General features: G+C 47.8%; 1 protein-coding gene across 1 annotated transcript in view; it reads right to left on the reverse strand.

Annotated features, from left to right (window-relative positions):
• Arfgef2 (ADP ribosylation factor guanine nucleotide exchange factor 2) overlaps positions 1-26,856 on the reverse strand; it is an 83,984-nt gene that overhangs the window by 36,512 nt on the left and 20,616 nt on the right. The window contains exons 4-16 of the mRNA XM_032904773.1: positions 25,404-25,550; positions 24,388-24,567; positions 23,645-23,900; positions 18,359-18,427; positions 14,894-15,045; positions 11,900-12,030; positions 9,619-9,853; positions 8,863-8,962; positions 6,415-6,554; positions 4,659-4,767; positions 3,183-3,366; positions 706-817; positions 48-253 (exon numbers count right to left, since the gene is read on the reverse strand). Coding sequence (XP_032760664.1) covers positions 48-253; positions 706-817; positions 3,183-3,366; positions 4,659-4,767; positions 6,415-6,554; positions 8,863-8,962; positions 9,619-9,853; positions 11,900-12,030; positions 14,894-15,045; positions 18,359-18,427; positions 23,645-23,900; positions 24,388-24,567; positions 25,404-25,550 — 2,021 coding nt within the window. The remainder of the gene's footprint in view (positions 1-47; positions 254-705; positions 818-3,182; positions 3,367-4,658; positions 4,768-6,414; positions 6,555-8,862; positions 8,963-9,618; positions 9,854-11,899; positions 12,031-14,893; positions 15,046-18,358; positions 18,428-23,644; positions 23,901-24,387; positions 24,568-25,403; positions 25,551-26,856) is intronic.

Here is a 26,856-nt window from a genome sequence, read left to right on the forward strand (position 1 = left end):
AAGATAAGTGTCCGCAGAAAGGAAGGAGCAGTTGTCGCAGTGCTCACCCTTGGTTACACTCTATGTATCGTGCAGCAAACTTCTCCATTAACCGGTCAATCTTCTGGGCTTCCCCAGGCAGGCGGAAACCCTCCAGGAATGTCCTCAGGGCCGAGACGAACTCTTTTTCACAGAAGTCCAGTTGGTCCACATAGGCATACATCACCTCCTTGTTAAACCTCGTGCTGTCTCCCAGAAACTCACCAACCTGGGTCTGAAACACGAATACACACCAGCATCTAGAAACTGTTAAATATGGCCTGCAGCAAAACACACTGATGGGGTGATGAGGTTGACAGAGGCTGAAGTGCAAAGGCCCTAAGTGCCCACAGCAGCTGACTGCCAGAAGCAGGGAGGGTTTGTCCCTGCTTCCACACGCAGGACAGCTTGCTGGAGACAGAAGAGGAGGAGAGAAATGAGGCTTATGTATGGAGATGCAATAGACACACTCAGCTCTGAGCAGTCCCTGCACCACTCTGGACTCTGACACTGTCCCTCAAAGCTGAGCTGCTCTCACCAAAGGATTCTGTACAGGATCAAAGAGAGCAAGGCTGCAGGAGTCAGGGTGCAAGGCAGTCCACACTCAGGGCCAGGCAAGCAGGAGGTGTAAACCAGTGAGATGCAACATCAGCCCACAGGCAGCTGCCATACCAGGCCCCGACTTACAGAATCCAGCCGCTCTTCCTGGTGCAGAAATTGGGCAATATCTTCTACAGCTGCTCCCAGCATGCCTTGCTCTTGGAGAAACTGGATTCCCCGCTTGGGCTTCTTATTGAAGCTATACCAAGAGGAGACAGAACATAGGTGACTTACTTACAAATCTAGAGCAGAGAGAAAGCCAGCATCTGAGCAGATGGCTATAGAGCACCTTGAGCAAACTATCACATGAGCTAGCAGTAGGCCAAGCGTCCCTAGCTTTCCCAAATCCCACCAAGTTGTTCCCACCTATTCATTACTTACTCACACGTGAGCACATGTGAGCAGGTATGGAGATCAGAGGACAACCTGCAGGATTTCATGCTCTAGACCCTTTAATCACCAAGGTTGGCAGCAAGCACTTTACCCACTGAGCCATCTCACCAGCCCTGTGCTGGCTCTTTTAGTTTTTTTGAGACAGGGTCTCACTTTGCAGCCTAGGCTGGCTTCAAATTCACAGAAATCTACCTGCCTCTGCCTCTCTGCCTCTGCCTCTGCCTCTCTGCCTCTCTGCCTCTGCCTCTAGAGTGCTTGGATTAAAGGTGTGCATCACTACACTTGGCCTTGTATCTTGTTGGGATGTGGTCCTCAGTATATGTCCTAGGCTGGCCTTGGACCCAAGGAAATCCTCCAGTCTAAGTCTCCCAAGTTCTGAGTCCACAGTGAACCACCATATTTTGGCAGCTCTTAATTTCTGACCCTGCAACTACAGACGTCACTGCCTGTCGCCCATGTCTCCTCCCCCCATCTTTTGACAGTAATGGAACCCTGGGCACTGAGCTGGGCACAGAGCCACCTGGAACACAAGCAGCAAGTAAGGGGTTTCTTTCCCTTAGTTTGTTTTTATGTTATGTGCATTAGTGTTTTGCTTATATGTGTTAGATCCCCAGGAGATGGAGTTATAGACAGTTGTGAGCTGCTAAGAGGGTACTGGGAATTGAACGTGGGTCCTCTGGAAGAGCAGCCAGTGCTCTTAACCACTGAGCCATCTCTCTAAGTAAGGAGACTTGAGAGTCAGGCAGGGTATGTTTCTGCCCTTGCCCTTCCTCTAGCACGTTTGATGGCTGACACCATGCCACAGGCATCTGAAATGAGATGGCTCAGAGACGTCTAAGAGCCATGGTAACAGCCTCAAGCGACCACTCTGGCATCTCCATCCTTTGTTAGACAGACAGTTGAGGTCCTAGATAGTTACTCCATGCTTCCTAGTAAGGAGAGGCATAACTAACTGACAGTAAGTCAGACATTTGCTAGGCCCTGCATGGGACAGGGATACACAGATGGGCCAGAGCCGTGGGCCTCTTGGAGGAGGAATAACGTTCCATGCCTGAGGGATTAAAATGAACAAGGAGCGCTGACAGAGGAGCGTTCCTCACCGTGGTGAGCAGAGGACTGGAAACAGTCGGTGGCCAGTGTGCTGTCAGGGGTGAGGCCAGGGAGGGAGTATGGCTCAGTTCACATCAAGTCAACTGTCGCTTACTATTCTCTTAGCAGTGAACTCAATAAAACACGTTCCTTCAGTTGTTATGGGAAAGCCAGTCACCCCAGGGATGGTGAGGCAGGAACACTGCTCAGCACTTCCACTCGAAGCCAAGTGCCTCACTTCAACTGTTAGGACGAGGTGCCTGCTTGCCCCTCACATGTAAACAGCACAGAAGACCAGTGCTGAGGTGCATGAAATCACCACAAGACGGTGCCATGGTGATGTGCAGAATGCTTAAGTCTTCATCTATGTCGAAGTATGGTGACGGCTACAAATTACAAGTGGCTGAGAAAAACCTGCCAGGGTAAAGCAAACAGGGTGAGCACTTAGCTTCCATTCAGGGCACAGACATGTTCCAGGCAGCAGGTGCTTTCTGTCTGTCTGTCTGTTTTGTCTATACTTTCCTCGAGATTTTATTTTATGTGTATAGGTGTTCTGCCTATATGTATGTCTGCAAGACACATGCATGTAGTATCCTCAGAGGCCAGAAGAGGGCATCAAACCCCCGGGATGAAGTTACAGATGGTAGTTTGCTGAGCTGAGCCTAAGGAGAGGCCCTCTGGCCAGTGCCCTTAACCAATGAGCCATCTCTCCAGCCCCTTTTATTGTTTTTGGTGGCTTTGTTTCCTCAGAGTTTACAATGTAGCCGAATTTGCTTTGAATTCAAGGCCATCCTCCTGCCTCAGCCTCCTAAGGACTAGCTAGGGATTACAAGCCCAACCCACTATGCCTGGCTGTTTTCTACAGTGCTTTTGTATCAGAGGAGGTAATCAAGGCCTGCTGAGTTGCACAAAGGCTTCTCCATCCAGAGCACCCCCTCCATCCAGAGCACCCTCCTCCTCTCAAGTGTTCCCATGCTCTCCCCTGCAGAGGTGCTTTGCCTGCAGTCAGCCTCCAGTGCTGGAGAAGATGTCGCTATTATGCCAAAGGCCCCGAGAGAGCCCAGCGCAGTAGCCACACTCACAGCTCAATGCCATGCTCGATGATTTCCTTCTGTTGTTTGATGACCTCAAACTGCTCTGGGTCATCTGGAATGGCTGTCTGGGTCCCCGAGGACACCGTGGACTCCACTGATGTCACGCTGCACCGTCTTGCCATGTCAAGGCCTTTTCCGTCCCCCATTTCCTGATCTGGAAGCCTCTCCTGACCTGCCGTAACACAAAAGCAAACAAAACCAACTAAGCAGGAGGCACAGGTGTGACTGAGCAAGCTCTGGCCCTTCTTCACAGCTGCCACAGCAGCCGGCTGGCACCAAAGGCGCCAAGACAATCAGTTAAACGCAGAAATTTATTTTACAGAGAACTCAAACTAATTCTAAAATTCACAAGTACAGAAAATGCAAAAACAAGGCATTTAAAACAAGCAGAAGGACTTGCCTTATCAAAATCCAAACTTCCATAACTCTACATAGCTCGAGGAATATGGTGCTTGTGCAAGCATGGACAAACAAGTGGGTGAGAACGGGAAGATTCAGTCAGATTCTGAACCAGATCTGACTCAGGGATGGCAGGATGAGGTCAGAAATGGAAGCCCAGGCAGGGCCAGGAATACAACGTCTTCCTTCATGAAACTCTAGCTCCAGGTACTGACACCCTCTTCTGTCTGTCATGGGAATCTACGCTTATGTGCATTACTCATAAACAGATTTATGTATACATAATATCTTTTAAGTCTTAAAAAGAAAAAGGCTGGAGAGATGGCTCAGCAGTTAAGAGCACCCGCTGCTCTTCCAGAGGCCTGGGTTTGAGTCCTGTATCAAGCAACTTAATCCAGTTCAAGGAATATGGCCTTGTATGGCAGCCACGCAAATGTGGCATACAGATACGCAGAGAACAAAAATAAATCCTTAAAATAAATAACTAGGGGCTGGAGAGATGGCTCGCTGATTAAGAGAACTGGCTACTCTTGCAGAGGACCTGGCTTCAATTCCTAACATCCACATGGTGGCCCTAACTTTCTGTAACTCTAGTTTCAGGGAATTCGACCATCTTTTCTGGCCTCCAAGATGGGCGAAACATCCAAATACATATAATAATAATAATAATAATAATAATAATAATAATAATAATAATAATAATATCATCTCAGGGGTAAATCACTTTACTAGCATACATGAGGTTCTAGGTTCAATTTTTAATACTACAAACAATAAAAACTAAAAAACTTAGCGGGGTGGAGTTGGCACACGCCTTTAATTCCAGCACTGGGGAAGCAGAGGTAGATGGATCCCTGTGAGTTCCAGAACAGCCAGGGATACACAGAGAGACCCTGTCTTCAGCAACAGCAGCAGCAGCAGCCCTGCCCCACCTTCCTCCCTTGCATGCCTTCATCAGAGAACTGTATCACAGCTACAGGAAGCTAAACTCCCCAATACCCCACATGCACTGAAAGCACAAGCTTTACAGTAATGACAGCCACTTAGGAAGCACAGCTCACTCACCCAGGGTGGCCTGGTGGTTGGGATTCACATACAGGTCCTTGCTCCATTCCACCATGCACTTGAGAATGGACACCAGACACTCCAGGCCTTTCTTCCTCAGACTGAGCTCCTAGAGGTCCGAAGTGAAAAGCACAGAGCCTTTACACAGGGCACCGTGGGCATTTGGGGCTCTTGAGCAACCGTGTGAGGCTTCTAGGCCATCACTAACACCCAGTACCACAGACAAACCAGGGAATTGCTATACCTGCATGTGTTAATGGAACATCAAAAAGTCTAGACATCCCTAATGGTGTGAGTCACTGTAAGCCCAGTGGGACCTGTGTGACTTCCTGTATCTTTAAAAAAACTCCTGTGTACATGTCTGAATGCCCGTGTGTGCACATCTGTGGATGCCAGAGGACAATGTGAGTATCATTCTCAAAACCGCCATTCAACTCCTCTGAGCCTCTCTCCCTGGCCTGGAGCTCCCTAACTGATGGGCTAGCTGGTCAGCAAACTCCAGGGGTCTGCTTGTCTCCATCTCCCCAGCACACTGGGGCTATGACTGCCTGCCATCATGCCCAGCTTTGTGTATGAGCTCTGAGGATCAATCTCAGGTCTTCCTGCTTTCAAGGCAAGCCCTTCAACAGCTACCTCCCCAACCCCATTAACAGAATTTCCAAAAAAGTTTAGGGATGGCAAGATGGCTCTGTAATGAAGAGTGTTTGCTATGTAATCATGAAAAGCAGATGTGGGCCTCAGTGCCATTAACAAGCTGGGCAACCAGCTCATGTGTGTAATCCTGGCCTATGAGGGTGAGAAAGAGACTTGATGAAGATGCTGGCTTTCTGCCCGGCCAAGGGACTATGAGCCCAGGGTTCAGGGAGAAGCCCTGCCTCCAAGAATAGGCAGAATGTGATGAAGGCGGACATCAGAAAGGAAAAAAAAAAAGAAGGAAAGAAAGAGTGTTCCATTCACTACTTGTGGGACAAAATATCAGCGAGTAAACAAAACCTGAAATATTTTAAATAACAAGTTCTTATCTTTGATTCTGAAAGAAAAATCAATTATTTAGCACATAAATGATACCAATAAATGTATTTCATTTTGAGAGATACTACAGATAAGGGGTTGGGGATTTAGCTCAGTGGTAGAGTGCTTGCCTAGCAAGCGCAAGGCCCTGAGTTCGGTCCCCAGCTCTGAAAGAAAAAAACCAAAAAAAAAAAAAAAAAAAAGAGATACTACAGATAAATGAGAACACTAACTTTTCTTAAATAGGGGTTTTAGTTTTTGATAGGGTTTCAATATATAGGTCAGGCCTGCTTGGAAGATATGAACCTCCTGCATTCCGAGAGCTGGGATGATAGCCCCCCAGCCCACACATGCGTGTCTGCGTGCACACGCACGCACACACACACACACACACACACAGCCACAGCCACTGTTTAGACCACTGAGGCTTTAGGCAGCACAAATCCTCCTGTGGCCTAAGGATAGCTCTGGCCTTTCTCTAGGAAAAAGCCCAGATGCCAGGATTCTGCACATGTCACTCAGAGACCAAGAACTGCCTTTCTAGGGCAGGCCAGCGGGGTGAGCCCCTACAAGGGTGATCTCCTCTCAGCAACACAGCACCTCCTTTCATGTCAGTGGAAGCTGTGTCTGTGTCTTTTGCTCCCTAATATAGCCACAGACTGCGAGACATCATATGATGGCCTTCCATGATAGTTACTGAAATGTGTGACCTGTAAAGACAACCATGCACCTTGGTTTTTTTTACCTGTAGAGGTGTCATCCCCAGTTCATGTCCACTTCTTCCCTGAGCGATTTTGGATAAATCATTTACTAGACGCTCAAAAATGTTAGCAGCATTTAAGTCACAGTCGTAGTTGACATAAATATCCACAACACACTGGGCATCTTGGAAAATAACATACACATGTTAGAAACTTGGACAAAGACAAATGCTTACATTCATTCTTATTCTCTGTCTGTCTGTCTGGTTGAAAACTGAACCACTAAAGCTAGGGCTTTATGTGTACTAGGCTCAGCTGTGCCTTTGTTTTCTTTTCTGAGACAGGTCTCTCTGTATAGCCCTGGCTGTCCTGGAACTTGGTTCTGTAGACCACGCTGGGAGAAAGGCATGTGCCGCCACACCTGGCTCCAGCTATGCTTTCTTATTAAACAAAGTTTCGTGGTAGAGCGGTCCCCAGCCCCGAAAAAAAAAAAAAAAAAAAGAAAAAAGAAAACAAAGTTTCTCTGCCAAAAAATACACTCAGCAAATTTTTGTCCAAGTGGCCAACACACCTACGTAGGAAATCCATGTCGGAAGTGTAGGGTGGGTGTCCAGAGCCATCTAGAGTAGGCTAAGGCTAGCAGATCGCCTTCCTGGAGGTGGCCTGCCACTTTTTCATGGTCTGTGATGGATGAGCTCTGTGAGGCAAGGTCCCAAAAAGATCTCACCTCAGGATTGCTTATTGCAGCTGATAGGCCTTTCATTATTAAATTAATAAATAACCCCTGGGCATGAGCCCACTCAATAGATCAGATTTTTTGCAGATCAAAATAAAGATAAACTTTTATGAATTAATGCTGTTTAGATAAATTAATGATTTTATAAAATTCCTGATTTGACTAAAATAATTTTAGTTTTTAGAGATGGTTTTAGTTGCTTTGCTAGAAAGATGTAATAAACTTAGATTCAAGGATAGAATGTGCCCACTCCTCAGAATAGTAAGTAAAGGCTGCATAATAAGAAATATAATGAGCTTTGGGGGACAAATTTGTATTCAAGGAAAAACATTTAGGTCCAAGGTAAGCCACAGGTGTGCACTATGGTAAAGTGAGGCCATGTAGAAACTGTTGCTTTGAACTTATAATGAGCATGTTAGAATGAAACACTGCTTTGAACTTACTATCAACATCCTTCTGTAACCCCATTCTATGGAACATTTTATCTCTGAGGCAATTTTCGAAGAACTTTTGCCTAAGAAGGTATAAAAAGGCCAAAGCAAAGGAATAAGGTTGGTGGCTTGTGGGGCTTGCCCCACCCACTCGTACATCCAAATGTATATGTCTGTTTATATGTATGCATGAATGTATATGTCTATGTATGTAAGCATGCACGGACACTTGTGAGTTAATGAGACAGGTGGCTGGCCTGGCCACAGTGTGTAGGAATGTGTGTATGTCTAAAAGTACTAAGCTAAAAGCAATAAATAAAAGATGTAGCCAATTTCTGGTTTGTGTGTTTTCTGTGTGAGTGACTCCTCCTTTCCTTTCTGGTTCACAAAGAGTCAACCAGTCAAGTCAGTAAGGGGCTCTTGGCTACCTGGCCAGAGAAGGGATCACTAACAGTAAATCCTTTATCTAACACCATCACCCCACTGTTAGCAATAGATCCTGCAGCTTCTGGCCTCACAGTAACTTAAAGTCAAAAGAAAGCAACCCTACTCTCTCACAATACCAAGTCTTGCCCCCTCAGCTACCTTCAAGAGAGAACCAGAACTCCAAAGCTGCTCCCCCTCCCCAGTGGGGTGGTCTATCTTTCTTAGGCCTACCCACCCCCATACCACCTGCTCCCAGGCAGTCCACGTCACCTTGCAAAAGTGCAGTTTCCTCACCAAAAAAAGGGGCAGGCAGTGTTTGCCTGTCCGCAGAGCCCTGGGATAGCAGAAAATCCATTTAAAGTCAGTCAGAGCTACACAGTGAGGCTCGGTCTCAAAAAGGAAAAAAAATTGATATATGTCCATGTGAAGGTTTATGCACGTGGGTTATGAAGAGGGTGTCAGTCCCCTGGAGTTAAGAGTTACAGGCAGTTGTGAGTCACCTGATATAGGTGCTGGGAACCAAATGTGGGTCCTCTGTAGGAGGAGAAAGGAGCTGGGTTGTGGTGGTGGTGCGTGTTTCTAATCCCAACACTCAGGAGGGAGAAGACAAATCTCTGAGTTGAGGCCAGCCTGGTCTACAAAAGTGAGTTGTAGGGCAGCCAGCGCTACACAGAGAAACCCTGTCTTAGGAAGAAAAACAAAACAAAACAAAACAAAACCAGTAGGGATGGCTAGGGCTCTTACCAGCTGAGCCGTCACTCCAACCCTGTGAAAGGACACTTTAATGCAAGGATCTTCTCAATTCTTCACTAAAACACCACAAAGAGGAATGGAAGACTGATTTGTGCTTGGCAGACAAAAGCTTTGGAAGCTATTCTGAATGTTCCAGGTGAACGTACCTGCACAAATTCTCGTCAGGGTCTGAATGACCATCCAGCGGTGCTCAAAAGAACTTGTGGAAGTTTCTAAAATGTTCAGGAAAATCTCTTTGAAAAAGACCTGTGTGGCACGAAGACACGAGAAGAGCAGTCTCAATTTAGGACTTAAGATGCCTCTGAAGCTAGGCAAGTCTTCTCCTAAGTGAGGCAGCCTGGGCAGAGGGCAAAGCAGGGCTCACACTTGCTGAGGAACATGGGAGCCCAGGCTGGTAGACCGCTAACAGGGCTCCACCCAGAGCTGAGGAACTACAATCCTGGGTTATAATTCAAGAGAAGCCAGAAATTTGTACTTGTGCAATGGGATTTCTCAATCCGACAATTAACTCAAATTATTTCAAACAATTCTAGCCCAGACAGACATGGGGTTGGTGGTCTGAGTTGAGAACACAGATCATGACCATAAATCTTTGGTGGACAGAACTTTTACAAGTGGTCTTTCCCACTCAGTCAGAAGTTCTACTAGGAGGGCTATCAAGTAAAGGGTACCTCACTACTTATGTGCCTGGGTTTTTGGTTTTGTTTTGTTGTTTTGAGACAGGTTCTCCTATAGCCCAGTCTGAACCCAAGTGAACTACATAGCCTAGACTGGCCCTGACTTCCTGATTGCCTTGTCTCTAGCTCAGGAGTGCTGGGATTGCAGGCAGGTGTCATGCTGGCTCACAAGCAGGCCTCTCGTCTGGCATTAATGTCGCCCAATAAAAACACTGGAGTCAGTACCTCTATCTGCATTTTCAAGTGCATCTTGAAGTTTGAAAGAAGAGTAAGAAAAATCGCAAGTGAGAGTTCAAAGACGTCAGGCACTGAGGACACGCCGTTCTTGGAAAGGGCTACACACAGGTACTGCTTAATGGCAGTGACGAACATCTCGTGGCTCCTGAAGACTGGACCAGCATTCTGCAGCACAGAGAGCAGCAGCTGCAGGGAAACCACCTTGGAACGAAGCTCGTGGGACCTGCAGAGAGAACAAAAGACAGCGATGGTACACAGGGTCAGCCAGAAGCTGCTTTTCATTTCTGCTCTGAGACAGGGTCTCACTGTGTACAGTTGATCTAGAACTCATGACCCTGCCTCTGCCTGCCAAATACTGGGCACAAACTGAAACTGTGTGTTCCTTGGAAAGTCTTTGATCTTTTACCAGCTACTATGTGACCAAAAATGACCTTTAACTCTCGACTTTCCTGCCTCTACCACCCAAAGACTGATATACGCACTATGCCCAGCCAAGCAGGACCTCCTGAGGCCAATGATTTAAGAAATAAAAACAGCCCCTCCCCCTACGTGCCAACAGGGATGAAGGCAGAGAACATGGGTAGGTCCCTCAGAACCTGCAGGCCTTCTGAGAACAAGAGCGGCCAATTTCTACTCCTTTTTGTCTCTCCCCAACACAGAGTGGATAAGGGGCAGGACCAAGGTGAGGGTTGAGTTTGAAGAGCCAGCTCTCGGCTATGTCCACACAGTAACTTCACAAGACTGGGCCTCATACTCTGAACTCTTCATCTGCCATGAGACAGAGCTTGTGATGGTTAATTCTTACAACCTCACAGGATCTAGAGTCACCTAGGAGATAAGCCTTTGGGCATGACTGAGGGATTTCAGATTAAGTTTATTAAGGGGAAGGCTGACCTTTAATATTTGTGGTGCCATTCTATGGGCAAGAGTTCCAGCCTGCATAGAAGGGAGGATGGAGCCAGGCACTAGAATTCATCATTCTCTACTTCCTAACTGGATGCAAAGTGACCAGCCACCCAAAGCTCTTGTTGCCATGCCTTCTCTACCATGACGAACAACTGGGTCCTCAAACTGGGATCCAAAATAAACCTTTAAGTTTTTTAATTGGGGAATTTTGTCATAGCAATTATTAAAGTACCCAATCCATGAGTCTACATCCATCCGTCTCAAAGACTCCCTTACCACTATAACAGGTCAGAGGTTAACTAGCCGAAAATGCACCAGGCACAGTGGGTGCACACCTTTAATCCCAGCACTTGAATAGCAGAGGCAGGTGGATCTCTGTGAGTTAATAGGCCAGCCTGGTCTATTTAGCAAATTCCAGGCCAGCCAGGGTTACACAGTGAGATTCTGTATCAAAAAAACAAACAAAAATGAGATCATCAGGAATGATGGCTCAGTGGTTAAGAGCACTTGCTGCTTGAGAACTTAAGCATCTGTACAGTGCCTCACAGCCATCTGTAACTCCAGTTCCAGGGGATCGGACATTTTCCCCCACAAGACAGGGTTTCTCTGTGTAACCCTGGTTAGCCTCGAACTCACAGAAATCTACCTGGAGTGCTGGGGTTAAAGGCGTACACCACCACTGCCCAGCCAGATCTGACCCTCTTGTGATCTCCGAGGTCACTAAGCACACATGTTACATACACATACACACAGGCTGAACACACATAACATAAACACATCTTCAGGGCTGGAGAGATAGCTCAGACACATCTGTTGCTTTTGCAGGGGGTGGTTCAATTCCCAGTACCCACATGGTGGTTCACCACCACCAATAACTGCAGTTCCAGAGGGCCCAAGAGGCACACACATTGTGTGCACATGCATACAGGCAAGACATTCATATGCACAAAGTAAAGTAAATAAAACTAAAAGAGCAATGAACAGAGTGAGATTTTTTCTGGCTGGGTATTGTAGTGAATTCCTACACTTCTAGTACTCAGGAGGATGAACCAGGCCATACTAAGCTACATAATGTGGAGTTACCTGGGAGTGGAGTCTCAGGCATCTTGCCTCTCCACAGCCCCACAAGGAGAGGGTGTCCATTAGTCAGTAAAAAGGTACTCCAAATTCCATGTGTTGAATGTTTTCAATATACAAACCAAGATGAAACCTGGGCAAGACTCTGGAGAGTGGAGATGTGGAGGGAGTGTACTACTCGAGCCTGGAAAGGGTAAAACCATCCCACACCAGCACTGTGGGACCACAGAGCAGGGGCTCCCTGTTCAGTGTTGGAAACAGATGGCCAAAGCCGCTGAGAGCTTACTTTGGATCTGGCGGTCCTTCCCCAAGGGGCTTCATGGACAGCTTGCACAGGGAACGAAACACCAGGAAGGCGTCCTTCTGTAGAATGTGAGAGAACCTAGCAGCCACTGGGTGTCCTTGAGCATCTGGTTCCTAAGGTCAAAAACAAAGGGAAAATCCAAGATGGAAACCTAAATTCTTGTACACGTTAACCTGAGACATTGGGGGAGAAGACACAGACAGATGCCACAGTTCTGTCATCAGAGAAATGGTAAACCTCGTCATTTGGTCCTTAAAGTCTTTACATAACCAGGTGCAGACGTGACGTATGCCTGTCATTCCAACACTGGGAGCTGGAGACCGAGGAGCTGGGTGCAAGGTTCTCCTCGACTACACAGTACAGTTGAGGTCAATCTGGGATATATAAGAACCTGCCTCAAAAACAAAAACAGGCTGGCTGTGGTGCGCACCTTTAAGCCCAGCACTTTAGAGCAAGAGGCGGGCAGATCTCTGTGACTTTGAAAGACTCTGTGAGTTCGAAGCCAGCCTGGTCTACAAAGTGAGTCCAGGACAGCCAGGGCTATTACACAGAGAAACTGTCTCAAAAAAGCAAAATACAGCCGGGCTGTGGTGGCGCATATCTTTAGTCCCAGCACTGGGCAGGCTGTGGTTGTGGGGAAGCAGGCCACACTTTCTAAGTTCAAGGCCACCCTGGTCTACAGAGTGACTTCAGGACAGCCAGGGCTATAGAGAAACCCTGTCTTGAAAAACCAAAAACACAAAACAAAACAAAAACAGAAGCCAGTAAGATAGTTCAGTTGGTCACAGTGCTTGGCACACAAACCTGACAAACTTGAGTTTGAGCACTGGAATCCACATAAACGTAGGCAGATAGGGAGCCAACTCTAGGGTTGTACTGATCTCTTACACGTGTGCTACTGCACTCCATTCTAAATACATAGGCATTGGACACACATTCTCACCAGGGAGGGAGGGGGATGGGAAGGGGGAGGAGGAGGGGGAGGGAGGGGGGGGAGAGGGAGAGGGAGAGGAGAGGGGGAGGAGAGGGAGAGAGAGGAGGAGGAGAAGGAGAAGAAAGGAGGGAGGGAGGGAGATGGAGGGGAGAGGGGGAAGGAGAAGAGGAGGGAGAGGGGGAGGGGAGGGGAGGGGGGGGGGGGGAGGGGAATTAAAAATGTAAAGGAAGGCCTGGGAATAGCTTAGTTGCCCAACGACTAGGCTGCCTAGGCAGAGGCAGGAGCATTGCTCTGAGACTTCCTAGTCCTTGACTACTGTGGTAGTTTGATGAGAAATGTTTGAGCAGTTGTGTTGCCCATAAACCTTGGTGCTCAGCCGTCTGGAAAGATCTGGAATGTTCAGGAACCTTGCTGGAATGGGTAAGTCACTAGGGATGGGCTCTGCAAAGTTCATGTGCATGGAGGTAGTTTAAAATGGCCAAAAGACAAACTTAATTTCAGGCAATTATATCTACTTGGTGCGGAACATAGTGGCACACATTTTAATCCCAGCCCTCAGAAGGCAGAGGCAGGCCGATCTCTGTGACTTTGAAGCTAACCTCATCTACATAGTAAGTTCCACGACAGTCAGAGATACTCAAACCCTGTCTCAAAAAGTAAATAATAAACCAATACATTTAGAGGATAGAGAGTTGGCTCATTGGTTAGGAGAACTTGATGCTCTTCCAGGGAACCAGGGTTTGATTCCCAGCACCAACATGGAGGGTCACAACCATCTTTCATTCTGTTGTCTCTGCCCTCCCCGGGCACCAGGCATGCACACGGTATATAGACATTCATGCAGACACTCGTGCACATAAAAATACATTTTAAAAGATGACATTTAAATATAATAAATATTTACAAGACACAAAAAGCTCGACAGCCTTTACATTAAGGGAAGATGGGAATCTTTCTCAATGATGAAAATTGGACAAAAAGCATGAGTAAATAACTGCCAAGAGAAAACTAAGCCCAAGTAACGTCACCACTGGCCACTAGTGGGGAATTGTCAGAACATAAAGATTTAAATGAATGCTGTCATGCATTTTAACACAGGAAGAGAAAATGGCTTTCAACAGACTAAGGCAGGCAGACAGGATCTAAGTAGTGCCATCCCAGTGGACCAAAGGCTGAAAGCTTCAAAATCAGTCATGTGTTCGTGAATCTTGCTATATAGCCCAGGGTAGCCTTGAACACCATCCTGCTTCAGCCTCCAAAGTGCCAGCCTGTCAGGCCTATGTCATCATGCTCAGTTAAAACATTTCTCTCTTGCTCTGTGCACATTCAAAGATACACTTTTTAAAAAATTAAATTCATACACATAAGAATACATTAAAATTTTTTTTACTCTAGGTCAGAACCTGGCTCGTGCTAGACAGTCACTGCATCTGGGCTAATTCTCCAGCCAGAGCTTCCAAGTCCCAACCCAAGGTACTGCTTAGAGAATTTTACCCTTAAAGAGTGAAGGGCTGGGGGATGGCTGGATTGCTGACGCCATGCCACACAGCAAGAGAGCCTAAATCCAGATCCCCAGCACTCACACCAGCCACACACGGGTGGAGGGTCAGTCACCGGTGCTGGGAGGGCAGGGGCAGGCAGTCTAGCCAACTGCTGAGCTCCAGACTCAGAGACTTTCCTCTCTAAAAAGTAAGGTAGAGATCAGAGAAAGACACCTGGCATTGACCTCTGGCCTCCACAGAAGCATAGGCAAGGACATGTGACACATATGGGATATACACGCACACACACTCACACAGGGTGGGGACTTATATGCCTGTAAGAGGCAGAGGCAGAGGCAGACAGATCTCTGTGAGTCTGGGGCTAGCCAAGCTCTGTAGTTATGGTGTATTGGTCTATGTCACCAATACCAGAAAAGGAAGCCCTGCTGCACAGAGGGTGAAAGCAGGACCAACACCTGCAGGCCTCTTGCATAGCTAACAGAGACCTTGTTCTGCATGCCCTAGAAACCTGCAAAGGGAAGGGTGTGTGCAGTGACATACCAGGTTATCTGCCGAGGACAGCGACTGCCTGTCGTCTGCTATGCCGTTGGTCTGTGAGTTTTCATCAACTGCAGGAGGAACGGTGCATTCCTGGCACTCTGGCACACCTGGGGCTTGGTCAGGCTCCGGCAGCCCCCGCTTTTCTGCTGCTTCTTAAGACATAAGTTCAAAGCCATCACCCAATGAGTGTGTATCCCAAAGGCTGCTCAACCAGACAGAACTCATCCACTCATTACTGAGTGCCCCTTCATCCCCAGTCCCACAACACAGTGGTGCTCAAGCTTTCTGCGTGACTCAGCCGCAGCCTCACTGACAGAGCCACAGTAATACAAACTCCACACCAGAAACCGCGAGTCCCAGGCAAAGCTGTGAAATGCAGTAGCCCTGCCCATCTGTCTACTTCTGAAAAAAAGACTGGAAGGGGCAAAGCATGGAGACCAAAGACTTTATTTAAAGAGTCAACAACCCAAGAGCTAAGAGACAATTAAAGGCTGGTGCACACCTTTAATCCCACCACTCACGAGGCAGGAATCTACAGATGTTTGAGTTCCAGGACAGCCTGGTCTACAGAGTGACTTCTAGGACAACCAGGGGTACACAGAGAAACCAGGTCTTGAAAAACCAAACCAAACCAAAGCAAAACCAAACTAAACCAAAATAAGCTGAAACAAGCAAAAGAAAAATGAGTACAGAAATAATCCATTAATCTCTTTATACTCACTTGAGACGCTGAAGGACTCAATAAGCAGTCTTCAAAATGTTTCTCTGATTAAAAAATGCTATACGTATTAATTGTGTGTGTGTGTGTGTGTGTGTGCGTGCGTGCGTGCGTGTATGCGTGTGTGTGTGTGTGTACAGCCTGTGAGGGTCAGCACCCTCCTTCTACCATGTGGGTCTCAGAGACTGACCTTGTTCCTCAGGCGTGGGGCCAGATGTACATGTCCCTGCCATGCCATCTCAATGGCTAGCAATGGTTTTACAAAGCATATGTTTACTGGACACATTATTTAGCCAGTGCTACTCCACGACAGGCTGAGGTGTGACAGGATGATGGATGGCAAGAGCTACTGTTTGGTTTTGGTTTTTTCTGAGGCAGGCTTCTCTGTAGCCCTGCTGTCTTGGAACTCTCTTTGCTGATCAGGCTGATGTCAAGCTTACAGAGATATAGCCGGCCTCCCCCAGCCCACCCCCACCCCACCCTCGCCTCCGCAGTGGCAGTGTTAGAGGCATGCACCGCCACATCCGGCCTTACTGCTGCTCTTTGGAAGGCCTTGCTTGCTACACGTTTAAATCAGTGCTGGGCTCTCTGAAGGAGCTTGGCAGCACCTGAAGTAGCCGAGAGAGGGCTCAGAGATGACGTCAGGCCTGGGATGTAACACAGTGGCAATCTGGTATGTGTGAGGCTCTGGATTCAATCTCCGGGCTTGGAAGTCACTATGGCTTCTCCGGCCTCAGTCTCTATATAGGTTATAGGCATGGGCCAGAGCGCTCATGAGGAAATGAATGTGAGCAATGTCCCAGTTGGACACATACTGTTGTAGGGATATCTGATCACACTGGGAACCCCAAGACTGTATTATTTACTAAAACATGTTGTTTCTAGTTGTGATAGCTCAGCCTTAGAATACATCTGTAATCCCTCTGGCAGGAATACAGACACACCCTTTGTACAGACCTTTAATCCCAAACAATGAAGGTGAAGTTAGTTTATGCAAGGAAGTACCTATGTTTGAAAGTGGTGTCTAAGGGTTGGGGATTTAGCTCAGTGGTAGAGCGCTTGCCTAGGGCATAAGGCCCTGGGTTCGGGTCCCCAGCTCCGGAAAAAAAAAAAAAAAAAAAAAAAAAAAAAAAAAAAAAAAAAAAAAAGTGGTGTCTAATTGAGTGGCAGACAAAGTGATGAATCAGAGAAAGATTTGACAGAATAGGATGTGCCGAACTCTCATAAGACAGAAGAGAGTGAAGCTACTAAAGAGAGCACTGCAGTGAGAGGAAGGGAGAGAGAAGAGGAGGTTTTATACGGGCAAAAAAAAAAAGTTGTAGAGAGAACAGACTAGATATAGATGAAGACAGCATGAGCCAGAGAGTAAGAAGGAAACTGAAAGATTAGAACAGATTGCCAGTGTTAGTCTGTGATCAAACGGAACGATTCGGGGGAGGGGGAGAGAAGCCAGATGAATCAGTTAGAAATCAGTCGGCTTGGAAAAGAGTTTGAATAAGAGCAGCTGAGTTGAACCAGACAGACAGAATTCAGAAAGAGCTAGAAAGGGTGAGCACATTCAGCAGTTACGTTTGAGGCTGAAAACGTTCTAGGCCTAGATTAGACGGGACAGAGGCTTGAAGCTTCCAGGAGTAGGCCTAGGTTAGGAGATGGAGGCAGTAAATCTGGGGGGGTGACAACTGAATTAGGCAAATAAAAGATACATTTACAACATAAAAATAAAGAACTGTAACATTTTATGAAAGAGAATGACCATTTCCATGTCCCATGAACTCAAATAATCATCTGCATTCTACTTTATTTCTTCCATTTAAAACATGCTGGGGGGTTGGGGATTTAGCTCAGGGGTAGAGCGCTTGCCTAGGGAGGGCAAGGCCCTGGGTTCGGTCCCCAGACCCGAAAAAAAAAAAAAAAAAAAAAAAAGATTAAAACATGCTGGGGTTGGGGATTTAGCTCAGCGGTAGAGCGCTTGCCTAGCAAGTGCAAGGCCCTGGGTTCGATCCCCAGCTCTGGAAAAAAAAAGAAAAAGAAAAAAAACAAAACAAAACATGCTGACTGTGGGGCTGGAGAGACGGCTCAGCAGTTAAGAGCTCTTCCAGAGGTCCTGAGTTCAATTCCCAGCAACCACATGGTGGCTCACAACCATCTGTAATGAGATCTGGTGCCCTCTTCTGATGCGTCTGAAGATAGTTATGTGTACTTATAGAAATAAAAATTATTAAAAACATTTTTTGAAAATGCTGATTGTGGTCTACTACCATTTTTAAGTTTCTTCCTAATTAATGGCCCTGGCACAATGTTTAACAGGCAGTCACTGACAGAGTTTGAAGCAAAGACAAAGGAGTTATCATCAGGGTTAGCTCTGTAAGCTGACTGACACTGAGTGAAGCACGGGGAGGGCTGGAGGCTCACAATGAGCACAACCTCTGAGTACCTAGCACCTGCCGCTGTGACTGCTACATTCTACGTCTGGCCTTGACACCTTCCTTAGCAGCTCTGAGGCAGAAGACATGGGAGTGGACCTCTGCGTCTCCAGGTGGAGCACCTAATACTCCTGTGTGGACTGTGGTCTACACAGACAGAATAAAACCCATCCTGCAGCCAGATTACTGTGTGCCAAGTGCAGGCTGGGCAGGGGCAGCAGCTTGGATCCTCGGAGCTGCATGAGTTCAATGAGGAGCAGAGCAAAGGGGCTTCATGGGGCATGGGAAGGGGCATGAGAGGCACGGGTTGTCCTCAGCACTCACCTTTCACAGCAGACGTGACCACGTCCTCTAAGATGTCCTTCACCACCTCCTGGGCTCCATTGTCAGATCCTGCACACATCCCAAACACACAACATACAGAAGGCATTGCCAGGGACAAGAAAAGGAGGAAGAGATTATGACAATGGCTTCCTAGAGTCCTGCTCCAGAAGGCAGAGGTGCCAATGTTTTCCCTCCATCAGCAAATCTGCCACAGAGAGGACCCCTCAGATGCTGAGCCCAGGGCAGGGTCTGCTTGGCTTTCCTGTCTCCCTCTCCTTCCCCCCCAGCCCCACACAGCATGAGCTGATCTGCCCATGCTGGCAGAAACAAGGATGGGCTTCTCTATGCCTTCACCAGGCTCGAGGCCACGGAGCTCTGGTGAGCAGCCTGCTGGCTGAGTCAGCAAGCCCAGAACTCAGCACGAGCTCCTATCCTGACACCTGAAGATGGGCTGCATTTCAGATCATCCTGCCAAACAGTAAATGTTTAAGTGGAAAAGGTCCAAGATCTCTGATCATTCATTGCTTATTTTTTAGAAAATTAGTCCCAAAGAAGAGCCTATGGAGTGAACAGAGTGAACAGGCTCTGAGCAGATATGTGGAAGTGACATCACCAGTTAGAAACACCTCACTGGGCTAACGCCATCATCTCGAGTGAACAACACCACAGACTGTGTGCACACTTGCCTCAGTGAGGACTTCTCCATCCACCAGCACTGTTCTGGGCATGGCCTTTGAGGTTCTGGGAACAGCACTAAGGATTTTCATTTTCAACTGTCACAGACCACCTCTAACCAAGTCCCCTTGGATGAGATGACGGACATCACAACCTTTTCTTAGAAGGCAAAACAGAACCTGAATGGAAAATGAGGAACAACTCTACCACAACCAAATCTTCTAAATTAATCTACTCACCTCGAAACCATGATTTAAACAGTTACCCAAACCTGCATTTGGTGTTCACACCTTCATGACCTCTGCCCCATTTATGCTGCACTTAGATCCCCACATGTGCAATGGCGTTCAACTTACCTCGGACATGAAATCTACAAATTCCAACTCAAGAGGTGCTAATTACACTGTAGTAACACATGCTGTAGTAATAAATGTGTAACTGATCACACACCACCCCCAGAATCACCCACACCAGAATCTATAACACCAAGGCGGGACACTTCACAGCGGCTGTCTTTGGCACCAGGCTGAAGCAGGGCCGCACACAGACTGGACAAGTGCTCGACCACAGGCTCCACCCCAGCCCATAACTTCTCATTCTAAGTCCCTGTTTAGGGGCAGGCTGGAGAGATGGCTCAGCGGTTAAGAGCACTGGCTGCTCTTCCTGAGGTCCTGAGTTCAATTCCCAGCAACCACATGGTGGCTCACAGCCATCTGTAATGGGATCCGATGCCCTCTTCTGGTGGGTCTGAAGACAGTGGCAGTGTACTCGTGTAGATAGAATAAATAAATCTAGAATACATAAGTCCCTGCTCAGTTCCAGTACAATGATGCTAGGGCTTGATAAAATTATGCTCGCCATTTCTGATCTGCACCATCTGCTGCACAGTGCATGGGTCACACTCAACACCCAAGAGAGTGGGGTCCTGATACCAGAGGCCTGGGGGGTTCAGTGTGACTAGAGGCCATACAGCGGTGGCTGATAAATGCAGGCTGGCAGGTATATGTTGTTTACCACCAACTACTTCTCAGAACCTTGAATCTGCCACTATTAATTGTTAACCCAGAGGTTACTCAGTAAGTAACACATCTTGCTTTTATTAAAAAACCTGAAGCTAGGCTAGGTGTTGGTGGCACATGCCTTTAATCCCAGCACTGGGGAGGCAGAGGCAAGAGGATCTCTGTGAGTTCGAGCCCAGCCTGGTCTACATAGCAAGTTCTAGGACAGCCAAGGCTATATAGTAAGGCCTTATCTCAGGTGGAAAAAAAAAGAAGAAAAAGAAAGAGAGACTCTGTCTCAAAACAAGCAACAGTACAAACCTTCTGAAGCCCCCAGGGTGCTGCAGCACTAGCTATAGAGATGCTTAAAGCAGAAAAAGCACAAGTTAGAGGACCGTTGATCCCAGCACTTGAGGAGCAGAAACCGATGGATCTCTGTGGAGTCCAGGCCAGCCTGGTCTACATAATAGGTGCTAGGCCTGCCAGAGTTGAAAATTAGTACTCTGTGCATGTGCACGTGTCCACACTCACACCCACACCCCCCCCACACACACGCACGCACGCACACATGCACACACACACACACACACACGCACACACACGCATACACGCACATACACACAAAATGAGGAGGAGAAGATGGATAAAGAGAGGTTGTGATATCAGTGATAGAAAGAGAAGGAAAAGAAGGGTTTTGTTTGTTTGTTTGTTTTAAAAAAGAGATCAGATAGAACTATTTCCCATGAGAGTAGATTCAGTAGGGACCTAGTACAGGCTCTGGAGACAGCGTGTTTGGCCCAGTTCCCGATGTGGGGATTTAAGTCCCTCAAGCTCCCAAGCTCCCATTCCCATACCTGTAAACACTGAGGCTGATCCCTAAAAAGCATTCCCATGATGACTCCTCTAGGCTCGTGCTTCAAGTGTGAGCAAGTGTGCTGGGAGAGGCATCCACGCACCTCCTCAGGAGGACTGCCCACTCCTGCCCCTCTCTGGCCCCAGAGACTAAGTCCATAGTGAAAACTTCCAATTAAACAAAAAAAGCACTCTCAATTAGCTAATGCCTTCACTGTCTTTCATTTCCGAACAGAAAAGTACAATTACCACATCTACATAGGCCTCTCTTCCCCGAAAATTTTCCATTTAAGTAGCCCTTTTCTGAGTCTTGTGACCCCTCCTCATTGCAGTCTGGCAAGGGTACAGGCTGGACCTTAACCACACCTGTACTAACACAACACTTGGCTCTGTGTCCATGTGGGTCCTGGGATCAAACTCAGGTCTCCAGCCTTGGTGGCTAGTGCCTTTACCCACTGAGCCCATCTTACCAGCTCTAGTAAGCCATTCCAAACCATGGATCAATCGCAGAAGGACCTGGTGTCTTTGGGAGTACCAAAGGACACTATGTTCTCAGGTCAGGAAGGCCTAACCCTGACATCGAGGGCTCCCATACATGAAGCTCCTAAGGAAAAGCCAGGGCTCCAGCTTGATGCTTCTTCTAGGTATCACTTAAGTTTCTTTCTTTCCTTATATCCCCAACCCCTGCTGTTCGGGGACTTGTTCTGTAGACCAGGCTGGCCTTGAACTCAGAGATCCGACTGCTTCTATCTCCCAGGTCCAGGGATTAAAAGTGAATGCCACCACACCCGGCTGCTGTTTTCATTTTCCGAGAAAGAATCTCTGCTGAGGCCTAGGCTGCCTTAGATCTACAGTGATTTCCCTGTCCCAGGCTCCCAAGGCCAAGCCTGCAAGCACGCACCTCACCCAGCTTCTAAACGTGCGCTCCAAATGGGTCGATAGGATGCAAATCTCATCTCAAGAAAGATGTGCTTATAAAAAACAAAGGCCAGGTGTGGTGGCCTGTGCCTTTAATCCTAGCACTCAGTAGGCGAGGCAAGATCTCTGTAAATTAGAGCCCAGGAGCCCAGCCTAGTTTACATAGTGTGCATTCCAGGACAGCCAGGGTTCTGTAGAGAAACCCGGTCTCAAAAACCCAAAATCAGGGCTGGAGAGATGGCTCAGTGGTTAAGAGCACTAGCTGCTCTTCCAGAGGTCCTGAGTTCAATTCCCAGCAACCACATGGTAGCTCACAGCCATCTGTAACAGGATCTGATGCCCTCTTCTGGTGTGTCTGAAGACAGCTACAGTGTGCTCACATAAAATAAATAAATAATTCTTTTTTAAAAAATCCAAAAACAACAAACAAATAATATAAAGAGATCCAAGAGCTCAAGGCATGGTCCACATAGTAAAATGTTTGCTGGTGTGCACCAAGCCCTGGGTCTAGCCTCAAGCACTATATGAAGAAGCCATGATGGCCCATACCTATAATCCTAGCACTCCAGACTGGGACTTTCTGGTACTCTGGGTGCATAGGAATAGGGACTGACAGAGGACACTTGATGCCATCCTCTGGCCTCTGTGGGTGCAGAGCCCAAATATATGCAGACACCATACAGAAAGGTGGGGTTGGGAGGGGATAAATCGGAAAAGGGGGGGAATTTAAATTTGAAGAAAAGGACAGAGAGCTGGGCAGGGCTCAGTCTCACAAGGCTCTGTAAGCAGTCAGGGCACGGAGGGCACAGCTTTTGATCTGATTGGTAGAGAGTGGGAGAATGGGTTACCAGAGGGTTTCGCATGGGGGAGGTTGGGACCTCACTTTTAAACAGCAGTCCAGCTGCACCCAGAACGTAACAAAGAAAAGCTGTGTTAAAGCTCAGAGAGCTGCTCTTCGGCTTGCTCAGGTGCACTACTGCCCTCTAATAAGATGTCCCATGTGTCCCCAGGCGTTATCAGCTGCATAACCAAAGCAGAGCTGACATCAGCTGGAAATGTGTAGAGCACAGAGTGTGACTGAAGATTGGAACCACCCAGGAAAGACAAGGCGGTGATGGCCGAAGACTTGGATCTGGTTCAGATCAATGTCAGGAGGGGATGCAGATGAACCTAAACCATCACAATTTTATGCCTGATGCGTCATTTACTGTCTGATTCTAACCAGCCCTGGCATATTATTTTGTTTAAAATGGAAATAAAGGACCAGTAAGATGGCTCAGCAAATGTGCTTACTGCCAAGCCTGACTCCATGAGTTCTCCCTCGGAGAGACATGACCCCCACAAGCTATAGTCTGACCTCTATAGGTGCCCTGTGGCACATGAATATCCATGCTCACACACAAGTGCACACAAACACACAAACCAATTTTTAAAAAATTAAACCACAAAGAAAGAGTCAAGTGAATTATGTTTGATGACTAGAAGAACAAAGCTGCCACCACGCCACCTGCCTGACCATGCACAGGTCTCCTCATCGTGCTCTAGCTCTTCACGGGGCTCTATGCATGGTACCAGACGGCCAAGTACCGACAAGCACCTACTTAACTCCCTGTGGAGACCAAGTGCCCCAAACTGCTCCAACTGCGCCATGCCTGACAGGAAGCAGCAGCAGCTGGCTCCACTCCAGGCCTCCTATCAGCCTCACTGGCTGTGCCCCATGTAGAAGAGAAAGGGGAAGCCAAGGCAAGGCCAGAACAGACAAGCTCCCTACCTCCAGGGTTTCCCTAACCACCAACCAACACTTCCCAGTGTGTCCCACAACCCACGGAAGACGCCAGCTCACCCCCAGAAGGCTCAGCTCTACCGGAGATTGATGAGCCTCTTTCTCGGTGAGCCTCTCCATTTTCTGAGTTCACTTTTCCTAGGCTACTCCTGGCGTGGTCACCATTGGGCAATTCTGTCTTTTCAGGAGTTGTTGGTTTGCTCTGGACCTGGCTCTGCTTCAGTCGACTGAACTTGGGAGATCCTGCTGTGGCCTGGATCACTGGGGACTGAGGTTTTGACTGGATTGGTTTTTCCAATTCTCTGGCCTCCTGTAACTAAAACACAAGAGAGAAGGGATTCCATCTAAACGGTTCTGGCGTTTCATTAAAAAACAAAAATTACTCCAAATTATTGTTTTATAATATTTCAAGCAGCTGATCAGACTTCTGTTCTGTTTTCCTGGGTACCAGGACTAAACTTAAAGCCTTATGTATCCCAGGGAAGGGCTCTTCTGCTAAACTATAACCCAGCCCAGCATAAAGTTTTTAAAAAGAAGTAAGTCCAAAGTAAACTTAGACTGTGATGACTAAACTTCAAAACCCATGCTAGAGCGACAATCTGCTTTTAAAATCACAAGTCTCAGGAAGGACGAGCCTTCCAGTGCCGGTGCCAGTGCCAGTGCCACACATACGCACACACACCCGCACCTGCAGGTACACACACAACCCTTCCCACGCCAGTGCCAGTGACTAACACTGACACATGCACGTGCATGCACGGGCTAACTCAGCAGGACACAGGCCCAGCACAGCTGTCACTCACCACCTGGTTTTCCATGCGGGTGAAGATGACGTTCAGCATTTGGGTGAGCGTGGCCTTGGCGGTGGTTTGATTGATGAGGTTTTTGCTGGCCAGATAGATATTGTAGCATGTCCTCACTGTCTGCAGGATGGTGCCCTCGTGGATTTCAATGTGTGGGGAAGTCACAGCAGTCAGAAGAGCCTGAGACAGATCAGAAATGGCCACCTTCCTCTATGCCATGTTCCTCCTGGGCAGGCTTTCTAGAACAGTTGAAGGGCTTGTCCCCATCCCATTTCCCCCACCCCTCATTTTTTCCTGAAAGTAAGTCTCAGGCAGTAATCCTGGCTGTCCTGAACCTGGCTATACACAGGCAGGCCTTGCACTGTCAGCAATTCTGGCTGTCTCCCGAGGGCTAAGATTATATGTGGCAGCAACATACCAGCTGATTTTTCTAACTTCTCAGGGTCCAGCAAACTCCTCTGGCTGATTAGTACCCAGAGCCAACCTCCTACTGTTCGGAGTTAAAAAAGCAATTGCTGATTCCCTAAACTCACATCATTTTAAGTAACCACTCTGTGAAGTAGGTGTTCTAGCGCTTGCTAAAAATTTTCTTGAAAGTTTTAGAGAAAACCCCGAAAATTCTGAACATTAATATTGATTGAAAAAAATCTAAAATAAAAAAAGTAAAAACCTAAAATGAAAACTAGATCCTTCTCCTCACAAAATGCACAGGGAGCCTGTGCCACACAGCTGAGCTACCTGGCACCTAAGATCATGGAGACTTGTGGACAGCGATGGCTGATGGCTGGCTGGAGCGAAGACTCTCCAGCGGCCCCAGAAACCCTCAAGCAAATGAGCTCACGATGACCTGATTGTTAGTGGACTGTTTCCCTGGGACACACCTGGTCGAGCTCCTAAGTCATGACACTTCACAGAAGAACTGAGGAGCACATCTAACTCTTCTGTCTCAACACTACTCAACTAACACAGTCAGTTAAAACCCACACCTCAAACCCGGACCAGGCACACAGAAATACCTTAATTATCTGTAGCTGAACGCCTTCATCTGTCTGAGGGCCCTGAAAACAATTGCAAACCGTCTCCACAATCCTGTCGATCAGCCGCTTCCCAGGAGCACCACTGTCAGGGGCATTGCCAGTGATGTGCCCATATGCGATGAGTTTCTGCACACAAAAGAGCAAAAGAGCAAAAGTTCCAAGATCCTGCCTGGCTAAGTAACAAGACAGGAAGGAGGATGGCCCTGAACCCCTGGTTCCCATGGCAGCAGTCCCTCCCAGGAGCCAGGCAAGAACCACCTTTTTTTTTTTTTTTTTTTTTTTTTTTTTTTTGAGCTGGGGACCGAACCCAGGGCCTTGCGCTTCCCTAGGCAAGCGCTCTACCACTGAGCTAAATCCCCAACCCCGAGAACCGCCATTTTGAACGGGAACTTTACCATCCCCCAGTGGGCAGGCAGCTGCCGCTCAGAGGCCACCTGCCAGTGCCACCTCATACCCAACCTGGACCTTGGCACAGAGAGAAACCCGAGAGACAGAGGTCAGAGTAAGCGCTACGCCTGGCAGAGATTAAGAACCATCCAGAAGAAATCTCAAAATGCAGCTTCCTGGACTTCAACCGGGGCCTACTGAACTAGAAGTTATGGGGCAGAAGCCCAGGAATCCGGTTCTTTCTCCCAATTTTACAGGTTATTCTACAGGTCAGCCCAACAAAAGGCCCAGACTCCAGGGCACGCTGTGCTTCGGGGAGCGGTAAGGAGGCGGGCATGCTGCTGCTCTATATGTAACTGTGCTTCTGGGTGCTCACATCCCTGCCTCCCTACACAAGCAGGCAACCAAGTGTGCTGGGGGGAGGGGTCACCCTGCATAAGCTTACACCATTTCTGAGTGGCTTTCAAACATTCCTTTTTTTTAAATTTATTTATTTTATGTATATTGAGTACACTGTAGCTGTCTTCAGACACACCAGAAGAGGGCATTGGATCCCATTACAGATGGTTGTGAGCCACCATGCAGTTGCTGGGAACTGAACTCAGGACCTCTGGGAGAGCAGTCGGTGCTCTTAACCGTTGAGCCATCCCTCTAGCCACTCTGAGTGGCTTTCTACATATCAGCTACCAAGCACCTTCATTCGATAAGCAGAAAATAAGAGAGTGGCCTAGAGCAGAAACAGAGTACACTGACAGAACAGACTGCCTGCCCCTCTGCTGTTCAAGCCCAGCTCTGGGACAAGCCAGAAGGAAGCAGGCGGGGGTAGAATGGAGGACAAGCCAGAGCTGCTCATCCTCACCCCGACCGGCTGCTCAGGCTCCTGGGAGGCTGGACAAGTGTCAAGTTCTGCCACTGCTGCTTCCTCCTGACATTAGGATTGACGTTCTGCTGTGAGCAGTGGCATATGAGCGGATGAGTGGACATCTCAACACCAATGTTGAAAAGGAGGCTCTCTGGGCCCAGGCAGCAGCTTGAAGCTCTGGGA

The sequence above is a fragment of the Rattus rattus genome, chromosome 5, assembly GCF_011064425.1.
Source record: "Rattus rattus isolate New Zealand chromosome 5, Rrattus_CSIRO_v1, whole genome shotgun sequence".
In the NCBI taxonomy this organism is placed as follows: Eukaryota; Metazoa; Chordata; class Mammalia; order Rodentia; family Muridae; genus Rattus; species Rattus rattus.